General features: G+C 53.8%; 1 protein-coding gene across 1 annotated transcript in view; it reads left to right on the top strand.

Moving 5' to 3' along the window:
• The first annotated feature begins 645 nt into the window (after window positions 1–645).
• LOC103698873 (putative BOI-related E3 ubiquitin-protein ligase 3) overlaps window positions 646–19,400 on the top strand; it is a 30,538-nt gene continuing 11,783 nt past the window's right edge. Inside the window, exons 1-3 of the mRNA XM_039119006.2 lie at window positions 646–934; window positions 1,031–1,095; window positions 1,165–1,481. Of these exons, the coding sequence (XP_038974934.1) occupies window positions 876–934; window positions 1,031–1,095; window positions 1,165–1,481 (441 nt within the window). The 5' untranslated portion in view covers window positions 646–875. The remainder of the gene's footprint in view (window positions 935–1,030; window positions 1,096–1,164; window positions 1,482–19,400) is intronic.

Below are 19,400 nucleotides of genomic sequence, written 5' to 3'. Positions count from 1 at the left end.
AGGTTAGTTTAGCACATTAAAGTAATAAAAATATGTTCCAATTAAATTGATGAAGTATGGCACATTCAAGTTTCATTTTTCTAATTAACAAAATTACGAAAATACCCCTTATCAAGAGAAACTACACTCTTAGTTTAATCAAACTGAAAATTAGATTTTCTCTCAAGTTCTTCAAGTAGAATTATCTTTAGATGAGTTCTTAAACGTCATATTAAACATTGTAGATGAGTGTACCATGAATGTATCAAGTTTGTTGGATGTATCGAGAGTATATCACTTCTCTCTTCTTTGAGTATCTATTTACTTGATTAACTTTGTTAATTGCATTAGTACTTCCCTATAGCCTTCATGGTTTTGTAAACATCAAAATAATATTATGATTCTCAGACATACTAAAAATACTTTCTTAATTTGTTTACTAAACACATGTTAAAGTGTCACAATACTTAGAAATGTAGTTACCAAACAACAAACAACTTTTTATAAAAGTTCTACTTTACAAGGCTCTACTGCTAATAGGTACTCTAAGCAGGCCTAAATCTAGGAGTTATACTAATCCCTCTTACAACCTGGTAATAGAATTGTTCTTGTGCGCATATCACTATTTTGCTATATAAGCATACGACAACCAAATCAGATTGCCGTATTAGCTGTTCCGTGAAGATTGTCTGAAATTCGAGTATAATTATACTTTTTCTTGAAAAAATATCTTGCAATTTGTAAACGAGCACCATGTCTACCCAACGATCCTTTACGTTATTCTTTTAACGCCGTTATGTGCCCCTGAAGACATTGAAGCCGCCAGGCCCGCCGCTACTCCGATTCTATTTAAGACCCTCTGTCCTCTTTTTCCTGCCCCTTTCCTCCCCGGCCTCATGGCCGCCCTTCCTCATCACCGCCTCGCCCAGCAGCAGCGACAACAGCTGTTTTTCAGGTACAGAGAGAAAAATGAATAAACAAAAATCCATCCTTTCTTCCTTCCTCTTCACTCTCCCTAAAAAAATTAACCGATCCTCTCGAAAAATCCCAGGAATTATGTGGGCCCCGACGGCCAGATCGCCCTCTTCAACCGCTCCGACGAATCCCGTCCCAGCTGTAATCTCTCAACCCCAATTTCTATCCCTTGATTTCATTTCTTTTTCTTTTCTAATTTTTTTTGGCTAGTATTTGATGTGATGGGTGCTGCGCCTGGCGACGGGGGATCGAAGGGGTGGGAGCCGAGGGCCAAGCGGCCGAAGGAGCAGGATTTCCTCCCGATGGCCAGCTCCCACATGATGGCCGTCGATTTCCTGGGCACCCTCCCGGTGTCCACCGGTCTCGGGCTTTCGATGGACGACGGGGGCGCGGTGGCCACCGCCGCCGCCTCCTCCTCCTCCGGCGACTCGCCCCTCTTCGTCCACCGCCTTCCGGCAATTGATGACGAGATCGGCCATGAACTCCTGAGGCAGGAAGCCGAGATAGATCGCTTTGTCGGAGTCCAGGTTCGGAGGTTTCTTATTAGGTTTTTCTGTTTAATTTCTAAATTCCATGTATATTCATTTCTTCAACGTTATTATTGTTCAGGATGATTTCTTGTTTTATTTTAATTTATTTTGGATGGATCGGAATCGATTTTGGAAGATGCGTGTGGCTTTTGTTCGAGATGTAATATATTGTCTGATGCTGTCCATTCTTTTTTGTCATGAAGTTTTTGCAAGGATCAGGTTTTAACTTTTCAGACAAAGCGGTGGTTTACAGCCGGCCTGTACTGAAACTAGAGTGAGCGTTTTATTGAGATGGAGGCTTCTTGGATAGTTTTATAAGACCTTAGATAACACTAGATGACCTTGTGTTTGGAAGTAAAATATTTACTAATTTAGTAGCGTATGTTAATTGATGTAATGTGTACTTAGAGATTACAAATTACATTTTGGTAAAACCATACTTTGCAAAATAAGACAAAATCAATGATGCTGATAGGAAAGTTAATTTTGCTCTCTATCATGTCGCCCTCAAGGTCATTTTCTCTTCCGGCTGTTCTGCATTGGTGGTTCCAAGTTGTCCATTATCTTTCGTTCCTCAATTTATTGGTTCATTTTTATAAAGGTGATATAATTCTGTTAATCTTTTGCAGACATGTCCTTCTGAAGTTCATGGTTCCTGCACTTGTTGATTGCATCCTTGACATTACATAATTTAATTGGGGGCCTGTGTAGGATAATCTCTTCAATGTTTTTGTCTGTCGAAAGAATGTTTTCCTATGGGTGCTTCCTTCTGCATCTTTTTGCTCCAATGATGGTTCAAACCTTTTCATTTTGATCCATAACAAGAACATGCTTTTCCATTCCATTGGATAAACTGTAATTGAAATTGATGATTATATAATCACTAATGTCAATGTTCAAACTAGGTTCCTTAGGAAAAGTATAATCCTTGAGGTGTTGACCAAGCTTTGTCTGAATATCGCTGGTTCTTTTAGGATATTCTCCATGTTTGTTTCTTGATCATTCATCTTCCTCATGGCTGTGATCATCGTTCCAGAATCTTGTGATCTAGGTGGTATGAATCAGACATTTATAGATAAAGTAAGAGCTGATAAATATGATCACTTGATGCAATTAACCTCCTTTATTGCTCTAAGGATATTGATTGTCGTAATGAAACTGTGATATTTCTATTCTCTGCTTCTAATTTCCCTTAAGAGTTCTCTTTTTGAGGAAGTTAACCCTAGGAGCGGTCTTCCAAACAAGTCAAACATAATAATGATATTAAACTGATCGTCATTGACATGCTAACAAAATTCTGAAAGGCACAGACTATATCAGAGTTCGTACTCATTGTGGGCTTGTCTAACATTAATAACATTGGAGATGCTAAATCAAATTTATGCATGATTCCTTCCCACTTAAAACAGATATAGGATGTTCGTCTATTGGTGGCACTTCCCTCGATCAAAGTATTTTGTGTCCATCTATTGGTGTTTAGGTCTTTAACAGTCAAGAGATCCTCTATCTTCATGGCAGCCATATAGTGGTATTAGTTTTCTTTTTTTAATAAAAGACATTAAACTTGTCTATGCCTTTATAGTTTAATTGGCTATGTTATTTGATTCATCAAATTTTTCAATATAGTAAGGTCAACCTTGAAGAGTCTCTCGTAGTAAGTCAACCATGAGAACAAGATTAACTTGCTGATCAATATTGACAACTAACCCAAGCTCTAGAATATACAGCTCATATCAGTGTATACCTACCCCATGTCTAAGGTTAAAAAAAAAACAACAATAATGAGAAAATAGAGTTATGCATCATCCTTCCAAGTAGAATCAACTACTGGTGCTTTGGTCTTATTTCCATATCATCTTTTCTACTCTTTTTAGTTCGGACAGAAAGACCTTGCTTAGTCTTGATAAATTCAGCCTTTTTTTGATGAAAGATAAATTCAGACTTAAAGAAGTACTTTTTCACAGATATTTGCAAGTATTAGAATATTTAGGGTGTGTTTGGATTTATTGGAAAATAATGATATTTCAATTTTTTTTTTAAATTGCTAATCATTAGTTTGTAATGTGGGGTGTTTGGTTGTATGATAAATCTCAAAATGGTCCTAAATCACCAAATTAAATATTTTTGTTTTAAGTAGATCTTTTCATGTTTACAGTTTTCTTTCTTATCTTCACATTTTTTTCATTTTAACAATCAAGGCTTGTCGTTTCGGTACTAGACCCCGTACCGGTGCCACACTAGCACTGTGTCGGTACGGTATGGTGTAAAATTTTTTCAGTATACTAAGTGTCACAATGCAACCCGTACCGGATACCGGTATCGAACCAGTATGGTACGGTACGCTCTGTACTATCCGGTTTGGTCCGGTACAGTGAATCATATTAACAACAAATGCTTCTTAGAAACTTCAGTTCTCCCCCTTGAATATTGATTTCTCTTCTTAAATTTTTTCTCCATTTTCTTATTTCTTCTTATTTCTTTCTTATTTCTTCTTATTTCTTTCTCCCCCTTTTTGTCATCATCAAAAAAGAAAATGTAATTCAAAGGTGAATAGCATGATAAAGACAAAGATCATAAGCCAAAATAAGACATTGTATTTCATATAAGCCAAAATTACAATATTCTAGCAATACAAAATGCCATAAATGATAACGACGTTTACAATCAACAAAAGGCAAAATACATAGAGACTTAGAATGACTCTAGGCACTAGTCTAAATGAGCTCCAGTAGTGCTATCAGTAGGCCTAGAAGCATCCAACGGCTGTGATCTGGCTCTAAATCTCCTAGTGTAAGTGGCGAGAGGAGGTCTGGTCTGTGAGCCCTATGAGCAGGCTGGCTCTGTGCCGAGATCTCTGACTCAGCTGCTCGAGCTGCAGGATGACCATGATACTCTCTCTAAGGTGGTCATCCGGTCCGTGAGACTCGTCACCTAGGCAGATACTCTCCTGACCTCAGCCGTAATACTATCCAACCTACTCATCATCCTGTCAGAGAGATCCATCACCTGAGCTGCTACAATCTCAGTCATCCTACTCTAGAACTCCGTGTATCCAGTAGGTGTAGAGGATGACGGTCTTGCCTCTGTATGTGATGAAGGGTGATCAACAGAAATCTCGGGCCCAGGAATGGAGTCTCCGGGCTCCGGTCCATCAGGCTCTAGTGCCTGTGCCCCTGCACCTACCCGCACCCAGTGGCCATTCAGCTTGTCGTAACTCATGCGAATAAGTGACCGTGCAGTGTAGGTGTCGGTGTGCCGTAGGCCTCTGGAGATCTCACCAACCAAACATATCTCATACTGTCTAAAGATCAGAGTGAGCACTATACCATAGGGTAAAGAGGCCCTCGCCCTAGTCACGGCTTCACGTATCTGTCTGATCATCATAACTGGAAGATTCAGGGAAATCCCCTGAATAACATGCTCCATAATGGCCAAATCTCTCTCGGATACATGGTCGAATCTCCCACTCTTCGGAAACAGTATCCGACCGATGAAGTTATGAAGCAATTGCATCTCAGCAGAGAAGGCACTGGCTACCAGATCATCAGAGTAGTTGATCTCATCTCTCTCCATGATCAACTGTAACGCTCTGATCTTATCCTCAGGCCTATTCGGTATGGCACCCTCACAAGGAAGATGGAGCAAGTGTCCTAGACTCCTCAGTAATATGGATCTCAACTTCTCAGACCTCAAAGACGAGCCCGCCCGCACCGACCCGTAGGGTAGCATAAAACTCGCGGACTAAGCCTGGGTAGGTCTGTAGATCTAGGGAGCAGAGGTACTCCCATCCTTGATGCTTGATCCAACCACTTAGCTTAAACCCTTCTTGATCCAAAAATTCAAAGTTTAGGCGCCTACCTGTCGTAACCGGTCTCCCCGTATATCTAGTGAGCAAAACCGAAGGGAAAGGAGGTTGAGGAGGCTCTACACGTGACTCAGCTCGTGGAGGTACTATAGATGACTCTCTAGGATGCTCCTCTACTGTAGATAGGCGTGTCACTCTCTTAGCATGCTTGGCCACTGCTCGTTTGGGTCCCATTTTCACCAAACCCTTCCTTAGAGCTTGATCTAATGGCTTGGGAGAAGGATCTACCACTGTTTGGAAGTGATTAGAGGGGAGTGGAGAGGAGAAAATAGGATTTCTTGGAGGTTAGAAAGGGGAAAAATGCCCTAGAGATGCTCACGGCTCCCCCTTAAAAATGGGGGTCTCGCTGTCGGGTCGACCCCATCTCTTGCTTGGGTCGCCTCAAAGGGGGGTCGACCCCGCTTTGGCCTCGGGTCAGCCCCAGTTCAGGCTCCAATTTTTTTTTTTAATCTTCCAGCTTTCTTATCCTTACTAAATTTTTATGAGACATTGATATTCATGAGAGGAAGCTATAAATCAATGATTTGACCAATGTTTCATAGGATTTATGAAATGAGAGGAGCGTATCATGAGTCAATTGTCCTTTTCTAAGCAAAGGGATCATATATTCCTAATTCTCTCCTAAGCATGCAAAATCTATCTTCAGTAAGAGGTTTTGTAAATATGTCAACCAATTGCCTTTCCGTGCACACATGTTCAATGCTAATGTTCCCATTTTGCACATGATCTCTAATGAAGTGATGCCTAATTTCAATGTGCTTTGCCTTAGAGTGTTGAACTGAATTTTTAGTCAAATTAATTGCACTAGTGTTATCACATTTTATGGAAATCTTGTCAAGCTTAATTCCATAGTCCTCTAATTATTGCTTAAGCCATAATATTTGTGCACAACAACTTCCTGCTGCAATGTATTTAGCCTCAACCGTAGACAGTACAACTGAATTCTGCTTTTTGCTAAACCATGAGATTAAGTTGGCACCTAAAAATTGACATGTCTCACTAGTGCTTTTCCTATCTAGTTTGCACCCAGCAAAATCAGCATCTGAGTATGAATTAAGTTCAAAACAAGAATCTCTAGAGTACCATAGTCCTATACTAGATGTACTTCTTAAATACCTAAGAATTCTTTTAACAGCAGATAATGCGATTCTTTAGGATTAGATTGATATCTAGCACACATTCCAACTCTAAACATAATATCATGCCTACTAGCAGTAAGGTAAAGCAAAGACCGAATCATACCTCTATAAAGTTTAGTGTCTACGCTCTTACCTTTTTCATCTTTATCCAACTTACTAGTAGAGTTCATTGGAGTTCCCATTTTCTTGGAATCTTCTTTCCCAAACTTCTTGAGGATTTCTTTTGTGTATTTTGTTTGGTGAATGAAGATCCCCTCCTTAGTTTGCTTGATCTGAAGTCCGAGGAAGAAATTGAGTTCTCCCATCATGCTCATCTCGAACTCACCCTGCATTAACTCAGCAAACTCTTTGCACAAAGAATTTTTAGTAGCACCAAATATTATGTCATTTACATATATTTGCACTACAAGGAGATTCTTATCTTTTTTCTTAATGAATAGTGTTTTATCTACATTTCCTTTATTGAACTTGTTACGGGGGAATTTAGCCACCATGCCCCACGTGACCGGCACGCGCGCCCAGGAAGACTACGGCAGTCCCTTGATCCAGCAATCCGACCCCGAGTCGGATATCTTCGGCTTCGCAGCCCGACCCCGAGTCGGCTGCCCCTTGATCCAGCAATCCGACCCCGAGTCGGATATCTTCGGCTCCGCAGCCCGACCCCGAGTCGGCTGCCCCTTGATCCAGCGATCCGACCCCGAGTCGGATATATTCGGCTCCGCAGCCCGACCCCGAGTCGGCTGCCCCTTGATCCAGCGATCCGACCCCGAGTCGGATATCTTCGGCTCCGTAGCCCGACCCCGAGTCGGCTGCCTCCTGATCCAGTCATCCGACCCCGAGTCGGCAATCTCTCGACAACAACAAACTGTTCCTCTGAGGCACGCCGCGGCCCCCTGCTCCACTACTCCCTGCAACGGCCGTATCCGGCGCTGCCCCACGATCCCCTGTAACAGCCGTACAAAGCGGAGCTCCGCTATGCCCTGCCAGGGCCGTACCCAGCGCTGCCCCACGACGCCCTGTAACGGCCATGTCAGTGGCAGCCCCATCGTGCCACACGATGACGAATCCCCGGAAAAACCCCCCAGCCTGGTATATATGGGGCTGGGGGGGGAAGGGGGAGGGGAAGAAAAAGTTTTCCAGAGTATTCTCTTATCCGTTACTACTATCTCTCCTTCTCCTTCAATCTCCTCTGACTTGATCGTCGGAGGGCCCCCACTACCCCAGTGGTGGTGCGAGGCTTGCCTGCAGGTTTTCCGGTGGAAGGTGGAGCGCAATCAACCCAACTCCAAGGGAACCCCGTTCACACCGCTGTGCCAATCGTTCTCGGTTTGGACCACCAGCAACAGTTGGCGCTAGAGGAAGGGACGGATCTCAGAGCGATCGTAATGGCACGGCGAGGTGGTCGTGGAGCTTCCAATGCTTCCGGTCGCGGGGCCTCTCGCGCCACTGGCCGGGAGGCCGCTGCATCCCCAACACGCTCTCAGCAACACTCCACCGCCTCACCGCCCATTCAGATGGTCGAAGCCGCCCAGTTCGACCAGCTAACCCAGCAGGTTCGCACCCTCGCGGAGGCGGTGCAGAATCTGCAGGGTGCGATGTCCCGGGCGCCGCAGCAGGCTCAGGAGCCGCCGCTGCCTGAGCGTTCGCCTGTCCTCCTCAACCCGCGTTCCTTCCTCTCCCATGGGGAGGAGCGCCGACGCGAGGAGGATTCTCGAGCACGCTCCATTCTGCCGGGACCTTCCCACCGGAGCTGCGCGGGGTACGAGAGGCGGGCCCGGGCGCGTTTCCAGACCCCCCAGTCCTCGAGGAACCCGCGCTCCAGTCGGTCCCCCTCTCGCCGCTCCTTGTCTCCCACCCACCGGTCGCGTTCCTTGGACCGGCGGGTGGACGATCTCCACCGACAACTCCAGGTCCTGAAGGGCCATTCCAAAGATCCCTTCGCCGACTTAGAGATCTCCTTCCAGCCGGCGCTCGCCTCGAGGATCCTGCGGACCCCGAATCCGCCGGGGTTCAAAATGCCGGCGATCGAGCCCTATGACGGGGCGGCGGACCCGCGGGATCACGTCGAGAGTTTCAGGACCCTTATGCTCCACGGAGCATCAGATCCCCTTCTCTGCAAGGCTTTTCCGGCAACCCTCCGTGGCCCGGCGAGGGCATGGTTCGCCGGGCTGGAGGCTGACTCAATCCGGTCCTTCGACCAGTTCACTCGCCTCTTCATCACTCATTTCGCCGTCAGTAGCCGGCGGCGACTGGTCTCCGACTCCCTCTTTGATGTCCGGCAAAACGAGGGAGAAAGCCTGCGGGATTATCTTACCCGCTTCAATAGGGCTACGCTGGAGGTCCGGAACCTGAGTCAGGAGGTAGCTCTTTCAGCCCTGAAGCGTGGCTTCCGGAAGGGCAGACTCACCTTCTCCCTGGACAAACGCCTGCCGCGGAGCTTCCCAGAGCTGTTGTCCCGGCGAACCAGTATGCGGACGCCGAGGAGACGGCCGCCCACCGGAGCAAGGAGGCCGCCGAGATTCCACAAAAGCTTGGGAAGAAAAGGCGGAAAGAGGCACGCCAGAGGAGGAGCCCGACGCCCCAGCGTCGGCGCAGAAGCCCGTCGCCGGCGAAGAACCACGGCGCCCCACGCCCTCGTTCTCCACCCCGACGTTTCAACCGGTACACCCCTCTCCTGACTCCCCGGGCCCAGATCCTTATGGAGATCAAGGGGCGGGAGGACCTCTCGGCCCCGAGACAGATACGAAGGATTCCTGGAAAGAGGCCCTCCCGGGCGTACTGTGAGTACCACCGAGACCACGGCCACGACACAGAGGACTGCTTCCAGCTTCGGGACGAGATCGGGGCTCTTATCCGTCGGGGGCGTCTCGGTCGGTATGTGAGCGACCGACGTCCCCCCGCAGACCCGCGTCCGGCCGACCCGGCTCCTCCGGAGCCTCGGGAGCAGAATCGACCCGTTGCGGGCGTGATCCACACTATCACTGGGGGCTGCTCTCGGCCCGTGAGGAACGCAGGGGGCTCGACGGAAGCGTCAGGGACGGCCGTCGTAAAGAGGCAGAGGGTCGGCAATGTAATCACTTCTTGGTCGTCCGTATCCCCTCGGCCTACAACGCTATCCTCGGGCGACCCGGGCTGAACGCCCTTCGCGCGGTGGTCTCCACGTACCACTTGCTCATGCGGTTCCCCACGGCGGTCGGGATCGGAGAGGTCCGAGGTGACCAACCGACCGCACGGCAATGTTTTCTAGCAACCCTCAAAGGGAAGAAGCCCGTGGAAGCCCTAAGCGTCGAGTCCCTTGATGCCAGAGACGAGGTGGCCTTGCGGCACGGGGAGCCGGCCGAGGGAGTGGTCGAAGTCCCCCTTGAGGAAGGCCGCCCCGACCGGGCGGTCCGGGTCGGCGCCAATCTCGACCCGGGAGCTCGGGCCCGGTTGATGGAATTCCTCCGAGCCAATGCCGATGTATTTGCCTGGTCGGCGGCCGATGTACCTGGGATCGACCCGGAGGTCATTTCTCACGCCCTCAACGTCGACCCGACCCACCGACCAATAAAGCAGAAGAAGAGACACTGTGCTCCGGATCGGATTCGGGTGGTCGACCAGGAGGTAGACAAGCTCTTGGAGGCAGGATTCATAAGGGAGGTAAGCTACCCCGAGTGGCTGGCAAATGTTGTACTTGTCCGGAAGGCGAGCGGGAAGTGGAGGATGTGCATCGACTATACCGACCTGAACAAGGCGTGCCCTAAGGATAGCTTTCCGCTTCCGCGAATAGACCAACTGGTCGACGCGACTTCCGGATATCAGCTGCTGTCTTTCATGGACGCCTTCTCCGGTTACAACCAGATAATGATGGCCCCACAGGACGAGGAGAAAACTGCCTTTATAACAGACCGGGGGCTGTACTGCTACAAGGTAATGCCCTTCGGTCTGAAGAATGCTGGCGCCACTTACCAGCGCCTCGTCAACAAAATCTTCAAAGAGCAAATCGGCCGGAACATGGAGGTGTACGTGGACGATATGCTGGAAGAGCCGCCATGCAGACCAGCACATCGCGGATTTGGAGGAGACTTTCACCACCTTGCGGAAGTTTCGCATGAAGCTGAACCCAGCGAAGTGCGCCTTCGGCGCTTCGGCCTGGAGGTTCCTCGGTTTCATTGTCAACCAGCGGGGTATCGAAGCCAACCCAGACAAAATCAAGGCCATCCAAGGTATGTCCCCTCCGACCAAAGTAAAGGAGGTTCAGGAGCTCGCTGGAAGGGTCGCCGCGCTTGGACGATTTGTGGCAAAATCGGCCGAACGCTGCCAACCATTCTTCAAGGTGTTAAAACGCCCGAAAGACTTCCTCTGGACGGCCGAATGTCAAGCAGCATTCGACCAGCTCAAGGAATACCTGGCGTCTCCTCCCCTACTGCCCAAGCCGCAAGAAGGGGAGATGCTCTACCTCTATCTGGCGGTCTCCCCAACCGCGGTCAGTGCGGTGCTGGTTCGGGAAGAGGCAAAGCTCCAGAAGCCTGTGTACTACATCAGCCGGGTCCTACGGGATGCCGAGACGCGGTACACGAAGGCTGAAAAGATCGCCTTCGCGTTGCTGACCGCGACCAGGAGGCTTCGCCCCTATTTCCAGGCTCATTCGGTCACCCTCTTAACCGATCAACTACTACGGCAGATCTTCAGCAACCCCGAGAATGCGGGACGACTGGTGAAGTGGGCAGTAGAACTCGGTGAGTTCGACATCCGCTACCAGCCTCGAACCGCCATCAAGGCCCAGGTGCTCGCAGACTTCCTCGCTGAGTGCACGGTGCAGGAGGCGGAACCTAGACCGCCGGAAACGCCCAGCCTCGACCTCCCGATTTGGACGCTTCACATCGATGGGTCGTCGAACCCCGAGGGTGGAGGGGCCGGGCTGGTCCTTACCAGTCCTGATGGAGTGATAGCCGAGTATGCCTTGAGGTTTGGATTTCCAGTGACCAACAACGAGGCGGAGTACGAGGCCCTAGTCACGGGACTCAAACTCACCAGAGAGCTCGGCATTCGGCGTTTGAAGGTCTTCACCGACTCCCAGCTGGTGGTCGGGCAGGTTCGTGGGGAGTTCGAGGCCCGGAGCCCGACCATGCAGAACTACGTCCGGAAGGTGCAAGCACTCATTCCCGACCTCGGCAGTGTCGACATTCAGCAGGTCCCCAGAAGCGAAAATGCCAGGGCCGACAGGTTGTCCCGCTTGGTGGGCACAGAGGCGCACAACTTGTCGAGGGCAATCTACCTGGAGACCCTGGATGCCCCGAGCATCGGCGAGGCTGGAGCGGTGATGGCGATTGATCCGGAGCCGTCTTGGATGGACCCGCTCGTCGCCTACCTCGCCGAAGGGATCCTCCCTAAAGACGAAGATCAAGCTCGGCGACTTGTCAAGAAGTCCGCCCACTACGTACTCTATGAAGGGAGGCTGTATCGGACCTCGTTCACCGCCTCCCTCTTAAGGTGCCTCCGCCCCTCGGAGGCGGCCTACGTCCTCGGCGAAGTCCATGAGGGCGTCTGCGGATCGCACTTGGGGGCTAGGTCCTTAGCGCACAAGATCATGAGGCAAGGCTATTATTGGCCTACCTTGTTGGAGGACTCGAAGGATCACGTACGGAAATGCGACGCCTGCCAGCGCCACGCCAATGTCCAGAGAGTCCCTTCTGTCCCCTTGGCACCAATCACCGCGCCCTGGCCCTTCGCACAGTGGGGAATGGATATCCTCGGACCATTCCCCGTCGCTTCAGCCCAGCGGAAATTTTTGATTGTTGCAATCGACTACTTCACCAAGTGGGTGGAGGCAGAGCCGCTGGCCACTATCACGGAGGCGCAAGTCCGGAAGTTCGTGAAGAAAAACATCATTGTCCGATTTGGGGTACCTCGGGTCCTCATCTCGGATAATGGTCGACAGTTCGACAACAAGCATTTCCGTGACTTCTGCGAGGAGTTCGGGATCGAGCATCGGTTCACATCTGTGTCGCATCCCCAAACCAACGGTGAGGCCGAGGTCACAAATCGGACAATCCTCCAAGGAATTAAGGCGCGAATCGGTCGGACGGGGCAAGCTTGGGTCGAACTCGAGAATGTCCTTTGGGCGTATCGGACCACGCATCGGACCCCTACCGGGGAGACGCCTTTCAGCCTAACCTATGGCACGGAAGCGGTTGTTCCCGTGGAGCTCGGACTCCCCTCGCCCCGGGTCGCCGCGCACCGACCCGAGGCCAATTCGGAGCAACTCCGAGGGAACCTGGACCTCTTGGAAGAAGCAAGAGAAATGGCACAGGTTCGGATGGCGATGTATCAGCGGAGGGTGGCCCGATATTATAACTCCAAGGTCCGACCGAAACTTTTCAGAATCGGAGATCTGGTGCTAAGGCGAGCCAAAGCATCTCAACCCGCGGAAGGTGGGAAGCTGGCGCCAAATTGGGAAGGCCCGTATAGGGTTCGCTGGGTAAACCGACCTGGCTCCTACCAGTTGGAGACCCTAGATGGTCGAGAAATTCCGAGGAGCTGGAATTCCGCTAACCTGCGGGTGTATCACCAGTAGAGCGACAAAGCCAGGAAGACAGTTCGAAAAATGTACAATTCTTTTCATTTCAATAATTCCTGGTTACAACGGTGTGTTCGTGTGATTACAAAGAATTCCCAGAGGGGAATTGGGGAGTAAAGAAAACAAGGAAGAGGTGGAGACTCCGTGGAGCTGAAGATCTGGGACCCCGAACCCTCCATCCGAAGCAGCTGCAATCCCACCGGGCGTGGGTGCTTCTCCCCGGAGGCGCCATCCACGCCTCACGCAAAGGACGAAGAGCCGGCGCGGATGAAGAAGAAGTGGACGAAGGAGGAGTTCCCGCTGCCTCCAGAGAAACGCCACCTCCAAGGGATATTCCGGTCCTCCCCAGGAGAAGGGGAGGGAAGGAATACAAGGGAGAAGAGCGCGAGGAGGCGCGATCCCGGATGAAGCGTCTGGCGCATAGCTCAATCGGGAGGCGGGGCTGAAAGGAGGGGGGATGTGATCCCGGATGAAACGCCTAGAGCGGAGTTCCGCCGGGGAGAACCTCCTTGTTGATCCCAGATGAAACGGCTAGTTGGCGGAAGTCGCGAGGGACGCGCCTTCCGTTCCTCCGGCGGGGGTTTCCCAGCCACACGCCGGAGAGGAGGTCCACGATCCATGGTAACCTGAATAGCTCCGGCTTGGCAGGCTCCACCGCGCCTGCACTTATATTTATAGCCAAACTGTGGCCCCCCGGTCGTTCCGATGCGGGTGGCTCCAATAAAGGCGGGCGCACCGAATTCGGAGCCGTTCCAGCTCTCGAGGCGTATCCTCCCGCGATCTCCTAAGCGTCGTTCTCCTTAATTGCATTCTTCATGCAGAGCACTCCGGGCGGTGTGTATCCCACGGCCCACGTATCTCCGCTCGCGCCCAGGCCGCATCCGCCTCGAAGAACGCGCGTATCGCGGCCGCTTAACTGACACTCCTTGCAAGCAGCAACTGGCGATCCGATTTCCCAGGTAACGCCTCAATTAGCATTTAATACCCTTCTGGTGTTCCCCAGGCGACGCTTCGAGAAGAGGAGAAACACGATCGTAGCTGGCCACGGAGAAATCTCGTCGAGCGGCAAGCGACAGGCGCGTGACCAACGAGCGGAATTCCCCGAGGCTCGGCCCTCGGATGCTAGGCTAACCCGATGATCATCCCGGGAGCAGACTAGCCTGAAGCCCCGACCGGTCGCCTCGGCTTGCGCCAGCCTTGGCCGACCAACGAGCGGAATTCCCCGAAGCTCGGCCCTCGGATGCCAGGCTAACCCGATGATCATTCCGGGAGCAGACTAGCCTGAAGCCCCGACCGGTCGCCTCGGCTTGCGCCAGCCTTGGCCGACCAACGAGCGGAATTCTCCGAGGCTCGGCCCTCGGATGCCAGGCTAACCCGATGATCATCCCGGGAGCAGACTAGCCTGAAGCCCCGACCGGTCGCCTCGGCTTGCGCCAGCCTTGGCCGACCAACGAGCGGAATCTCCTGAGGCTCGGCCCTCGGATGCCAGGCTAACTCGATGATCATCCCGGGAGCAGACTAGCCTGAAGCCCCGACCGGTCGCCTCGGCTTGCGCCAGCCTTGGCCGACCAATGAGCGGAATTCCCCGAGGCTCGGCCCTCGGATGCCAGGCTAACCCGATGATCATCCCGAGAGCAGACTAGCCTGAAGCCCCGACCGGTCGCCTCGGCTTGCGCCAGCCTTGGCCGACCAACGAGCGGAATCTCCCGAGGCTCGGCCCTCGGATGCCAGGCTAACCCGATGATCATCCCGGGAGCAGACTAGCCTGAAGCCCCGACCGGTCGCCTCGGCTTGCGCCAGCCTTGGCCGACCAACGAGCGGAATCTCCCGAGGCTCGGCCCTCGGATGCCAGGCTAACCCGATGATCATCCCGGGAGCAGACTAGCCTGAAGCCCCGACCGGTCGCCTCGGCTTGCGCCAGCCTTGGCCGACCAACGAGCGGAATTCTCCGAGGCTCGGCCCTCGGATGCCAGGCTAACCCGATGATCATCCCGGGAGCAGACTAGCCTGAAGCCCCGACCGGTCGCCTCGGCTTGCGCCAGCCTTGGCCGACCAACGAGCGGAATCTCCCGAGGCTCGGCCCTCAGATGCCAGGCTAACCCGATGATCATCCCGGGAGCAGACTAGCCTGAAGCCCCGACCGGTCGCCTCGGCTTGCGCCAGCCTTGGCCGACTAACGAGCGGAATTTTCTGAGGCCTAACCCTCGGATGCCTGGCCTAGCGCCGGAGGAATTTCCTGAGGCCTAACCCTCGGATGCCTGGCCTAGCGCTGGAAGAATTTTCTGAGGCCTAACCCTCGGATGCCTGGCCTGGCGCCGGAGGAATTTCCTGAGGCCTAACCCTCGGATGCCTGGCCTGGCGCCGGAAGAATTTCCTGAGGCCTAACCCTCGGATGCCTGGCCTGGCGTCGGAAGAATTTCCTGAGGCCTAGCCCTCGGATGCCTGGCCTGGCGCCGGAGGAATTTCCTGAGGCCTAGCCCTCGGATGCCTGGCCTGGCGCCGGAGGAATTTCCTGAGGCCTAGCCCTCGGATGCCTGGCCTAGCGCCGGAGGAATTTCCTGAGGCCTAACCCTCGGATGCCTGGCCTAGCGCCGGAAGAATTTTCTGAGGCCTAACCCTCGGATGCCTGGCCTAGCGCCGGAAGAATTTCCTGAGGCCTAACCCTCGGATGCCTGGCCTAGCGCCGGAAGAATTTCCTGAGGCCTAACCCTCGGATGCCTGGCCTGGCGCCGGAAGAACTTCAAGAGTTAGGAGTCGGCGAGACGCTACCAAGAGTTAAAAAGAGGAAGGACGAAAGTGAAATGAAGAAACACTCTATTTGCATTAACTTTCATTGTTTCAGGGCCGAGACCCATACAACTTGGCAAAACGCCAACATACAAAGAAAAGGACAAAGAAAGGTACAGAGGGTCAGCTTGGAGGAACCCCTGGGTCGGGAACGCCGGGCACGTCCGCAAGGGGTAGGGAGGCGGTTGGAAAATCAGCAGGCAATGGCGCCGGAGGGGAGTCGAGGAGGGAGACCCCACTCAGGTCAATCCCGGGGTATTTAGCCGACACCCTTGCCAAGCCTTCATCGAAGCCTAAGACAAAGGAGTCGGACCCCGCGTCCGACATGTCACGGACGAACTCATCGGACTGACGATAGGCCTGTACCGCCTCCGACATGTCACGGATGAACTCGACGGACTGACGATAGGCCTGTACCGCCAGACGCCCGATTTCCGCGCTCTTCTCGGCCAGCGCCGCCTCTGCTCGCTCCGTAATCTGAGCTTTTGCCTCCATGACCTTCGCCACAATCCGGTCGTCCGCCTCGGAGGAGACCCTCAGCAGATCAGCCCGAGCCTCCTTGTGCTTCGCCTCGGCAGCAATGCGAGCAGCCTCAGCCTCCTCCAGGCGCGAATGAAGCTCCCGGTCGCTCGCGCGGGACTCCTCCAAGACCGACTCCAATTCGCCCAGCTTGGCTTCAAGAGACCGGGTTCGGTTGCGGGCGTTGTCGGCTGACCGCTGGGCCTTCTCCCACCTCTCCCGAAAGTCGGCAGCCTTCCGGGACTGCTTTTCGGCCCGCTCCTCCGCCTTCCTGACCTCGCTTTCGAGACCCGAGGCAACCTTGAGTTGCTCCTGAGCCTCCAACAGTTGCCTCTCGAGGGCGGCGAAGCCGAGTGCCCGCTCTTCGGCCACCTGGAGCCTCGTCTCGAGGTCCCTGGTCGTCCTCCCCGCCGCAGCCTGGCCTCCCTCCTCTACTGCTTTCAGTTGGCTCTCGGCCCTCGCCAGGAGCCTCGCCTGTTCCTCGTGGCTCTCCTCCAGACGAATCATGTACTGGGCGAGCTAAAAGATAGGAAAAATGAGAGCGTCAGACGGGGATCAATAGAGCTTGGAAGCGACCAAAAGAACACTCACCGACATAAAACAGACGCAGCTGGCAGCCCCGACGTCAGGGATCCTCATCTGCCGGACCTGCCTACGGTCCTTCTCCAGCAGCACCGTCTCGATGAGGTTTCGGGCGCCGGCGAAAGGGAAGGCCGACCCCGACTTCGCCCCGGAGCCGGACGGTGGTTCTACAGCCTTACCCTTACCCATCGCTTGGGGAAGAGTCATGCTGACCGTGCTCGGGGCGAGGGCCGCTCCAGGAATCGACAGGGTCCCGCTCGGCCGGGGCCTCGGCGCGCCCCTCCTTCTCGTGTCATCCGAAGCCGACCGAGTCGAAGGCCGGGTTGGGGACCGATCGCGTCCAACCCGGCCGTCTCGGGCGCGCTCGGATGACACCTCCGGAATAACGGTAGTCTCATCACCGGAGGGCTGATACAGCGCCAACTGTTGGTCCGAGCCCGCGGCGTCCCCCTGATCGGTGGGTCCGGACCCGTCTGTCGGCGTCGGAGTCGCCTGCTGGCGGGACTTCTTCGCCGGTGGGACTCCGCTCGGAGGAGTCCGTTTCTTCCTCCGGACCGCTTTCAGTAGGGACGTCCTACCAACAGCCATCGCCTTGTCCGACCGCATGACGTCGTCGATTTCTGCAAAAAGGACGAGATGGTCGGAGACTGAGAAGCTGATGGAAAGAAGAAACGAAAGAGGAGAAAAAAGCTAAAAAAGAAGTGGTGGCGGGCTCACGGTCAGCGGGGACCGAGCTCAGGCCGACGTTCACCAAGGTGTCCTCAGAAATAAGGCGAGACACCGGGGGGAGCCGGCCCTCGGCAACCAACCCCTTCAAGATGGCGACGCCATCGGATTCCTCCCTCGACAACCTCGATAGGCCGATCGGGGACTTCATCGGCGTCTCCCAGGTTGCCCTGATTCCCCAAGAGGGATCTACGTCAATGAAAAAGAAACGCTCCTTCCAGCCGTGGATGGAGGAAGGAGCCTCCTTGACGAGGCCGCACCCTCGCCGCGCCGCAAAGCACCACCACCCTCTGTCCCGGGGGTGGCCGTTCAGGCCGTAGCATTCCCAAAAGACATTCAGGGTGGCGGGAACCTCGTGCATGCGGCAGAGAACCTGGAAGGCCGTCAGGGCGCGCCATGAGTTCGGCACCAGTTGCGTCGGCGCCACTCTTAAACCCCGAAGCACCTGCACAACTAAGTCCGAGGGGGAAAAGCGGAACCCGGCCCGAAGGATGTCCTCGTTGATGGCGACCTTCCCTGGAGGAGGATGGGACATCCTCTCCTCAGGCCCCGGGAGCGTAACGTTGCAGGCTTCGGGAAGGTGGTACCGGGCCACGAACCTATCTAGGTCTTCGGGGACCAGATCCGACTGAATGCGGTCCGCTCTTACTTCGTCCATACCTAATGGCCAGTGGATCTACGGTCAGGACGGGGCCAAGAAGGGGGAAAGGACCGGAACGACTGAAGTACACTAATACGGAAGGAGAAAGTATGGAGAGCCCTAAATTGAAGAATGGGGCAACTCACCGGAAAGGAAGGAAGAACGGCTCCGAGGGCGTCAAAGGAGGAGCGAGCAAACAGTCCGACGGCAACGACAGCAGCGCAAAGGAGAAACTCGAAGATGCCTGCGAAGAGAAAAGCGGACGGGGGAGGGCCCCCGGTTAAATAGGCGGAAAGGCGGGTGACGCTTCGGTGACGTCAGAGGACGCCTGGCTGCCGAAGGATCGCTCGCGCCCCAAAGGCGAATCGACACCATTAAGGAAGGATGTCCGCCGAAATCCGCAGACTGCCAGATCAGCGACAACCGCTATACGCCATAAAGGAGGCGGGGAGCTCGAAGCGCGCGCGCCTTTCCGAGGGATGGCGGCAATCTCGAAGCATCACTCCTTTCACCCGTTCCCCTCCTGGTTCCAGGCTCGGAAGTGGGGGGCTACTGTTACGGGGGAATTTAGCCACCATGCCCCACGTGACCGGCACGCGCGCCCAGGAAGACTACGGCAGTCCCTTGATCCAGCAATCCGACCCCGAGTCGGATATCTTCGGCTCCGCAGCCCGACCCCGAGTCGGCTGCCCCTTGATCCAGCAATCCGACCCCGAGTCGGATATCTTCGGCTCCGCAGCCCGACCCCGAGTCGGCTGCCCCTTGATCCAGCGATCCGACTCCGAGTCGGATATTTTCGGCTCCGCAGCCCTACCCCGAGTCGGCTGCCCCTTGATCCAGCGATCCGACCCCGAGTCGGCTGCCTCCTGATCCAGTCATCCGACCCCGAGTCGGCTGCCTCCTGATCCAGTCATCCGACCCCGAGTCGGCAATCTCTCGACAACAACAGACTGTTCCTCTGAGGCACGCCGCGGCCCCCTGCTCCACTACTCCCTGCAACGGCCGTATCCGGCGCTGCCCCACGATCTCCTGTAACAGCCGTACAAAGCGGAGCTCCGCTATGCCCTGCCAGGGCCGTACCCAGCGCTGCCCCACGACG

This window comes from Phoenix dactylifera, chromosome 7 (genome assembly GCF_051530095.1).
Source record: "Phoenix dactylifera cultivar Ajwa chromosome 7, Ajwa_hap1_PhDact_Kaust_v1.1, whole genome shotgun sequence".
NCBI lineage: Eukaryota > Viridiplantae > Streptophyta > Magnoliopsida > Arecales > Arecaceae > Phoenix > Phoenix dactylifera.
This window is presented reverse-complemented; position numbering and strand designations above follow the sequence as displayed.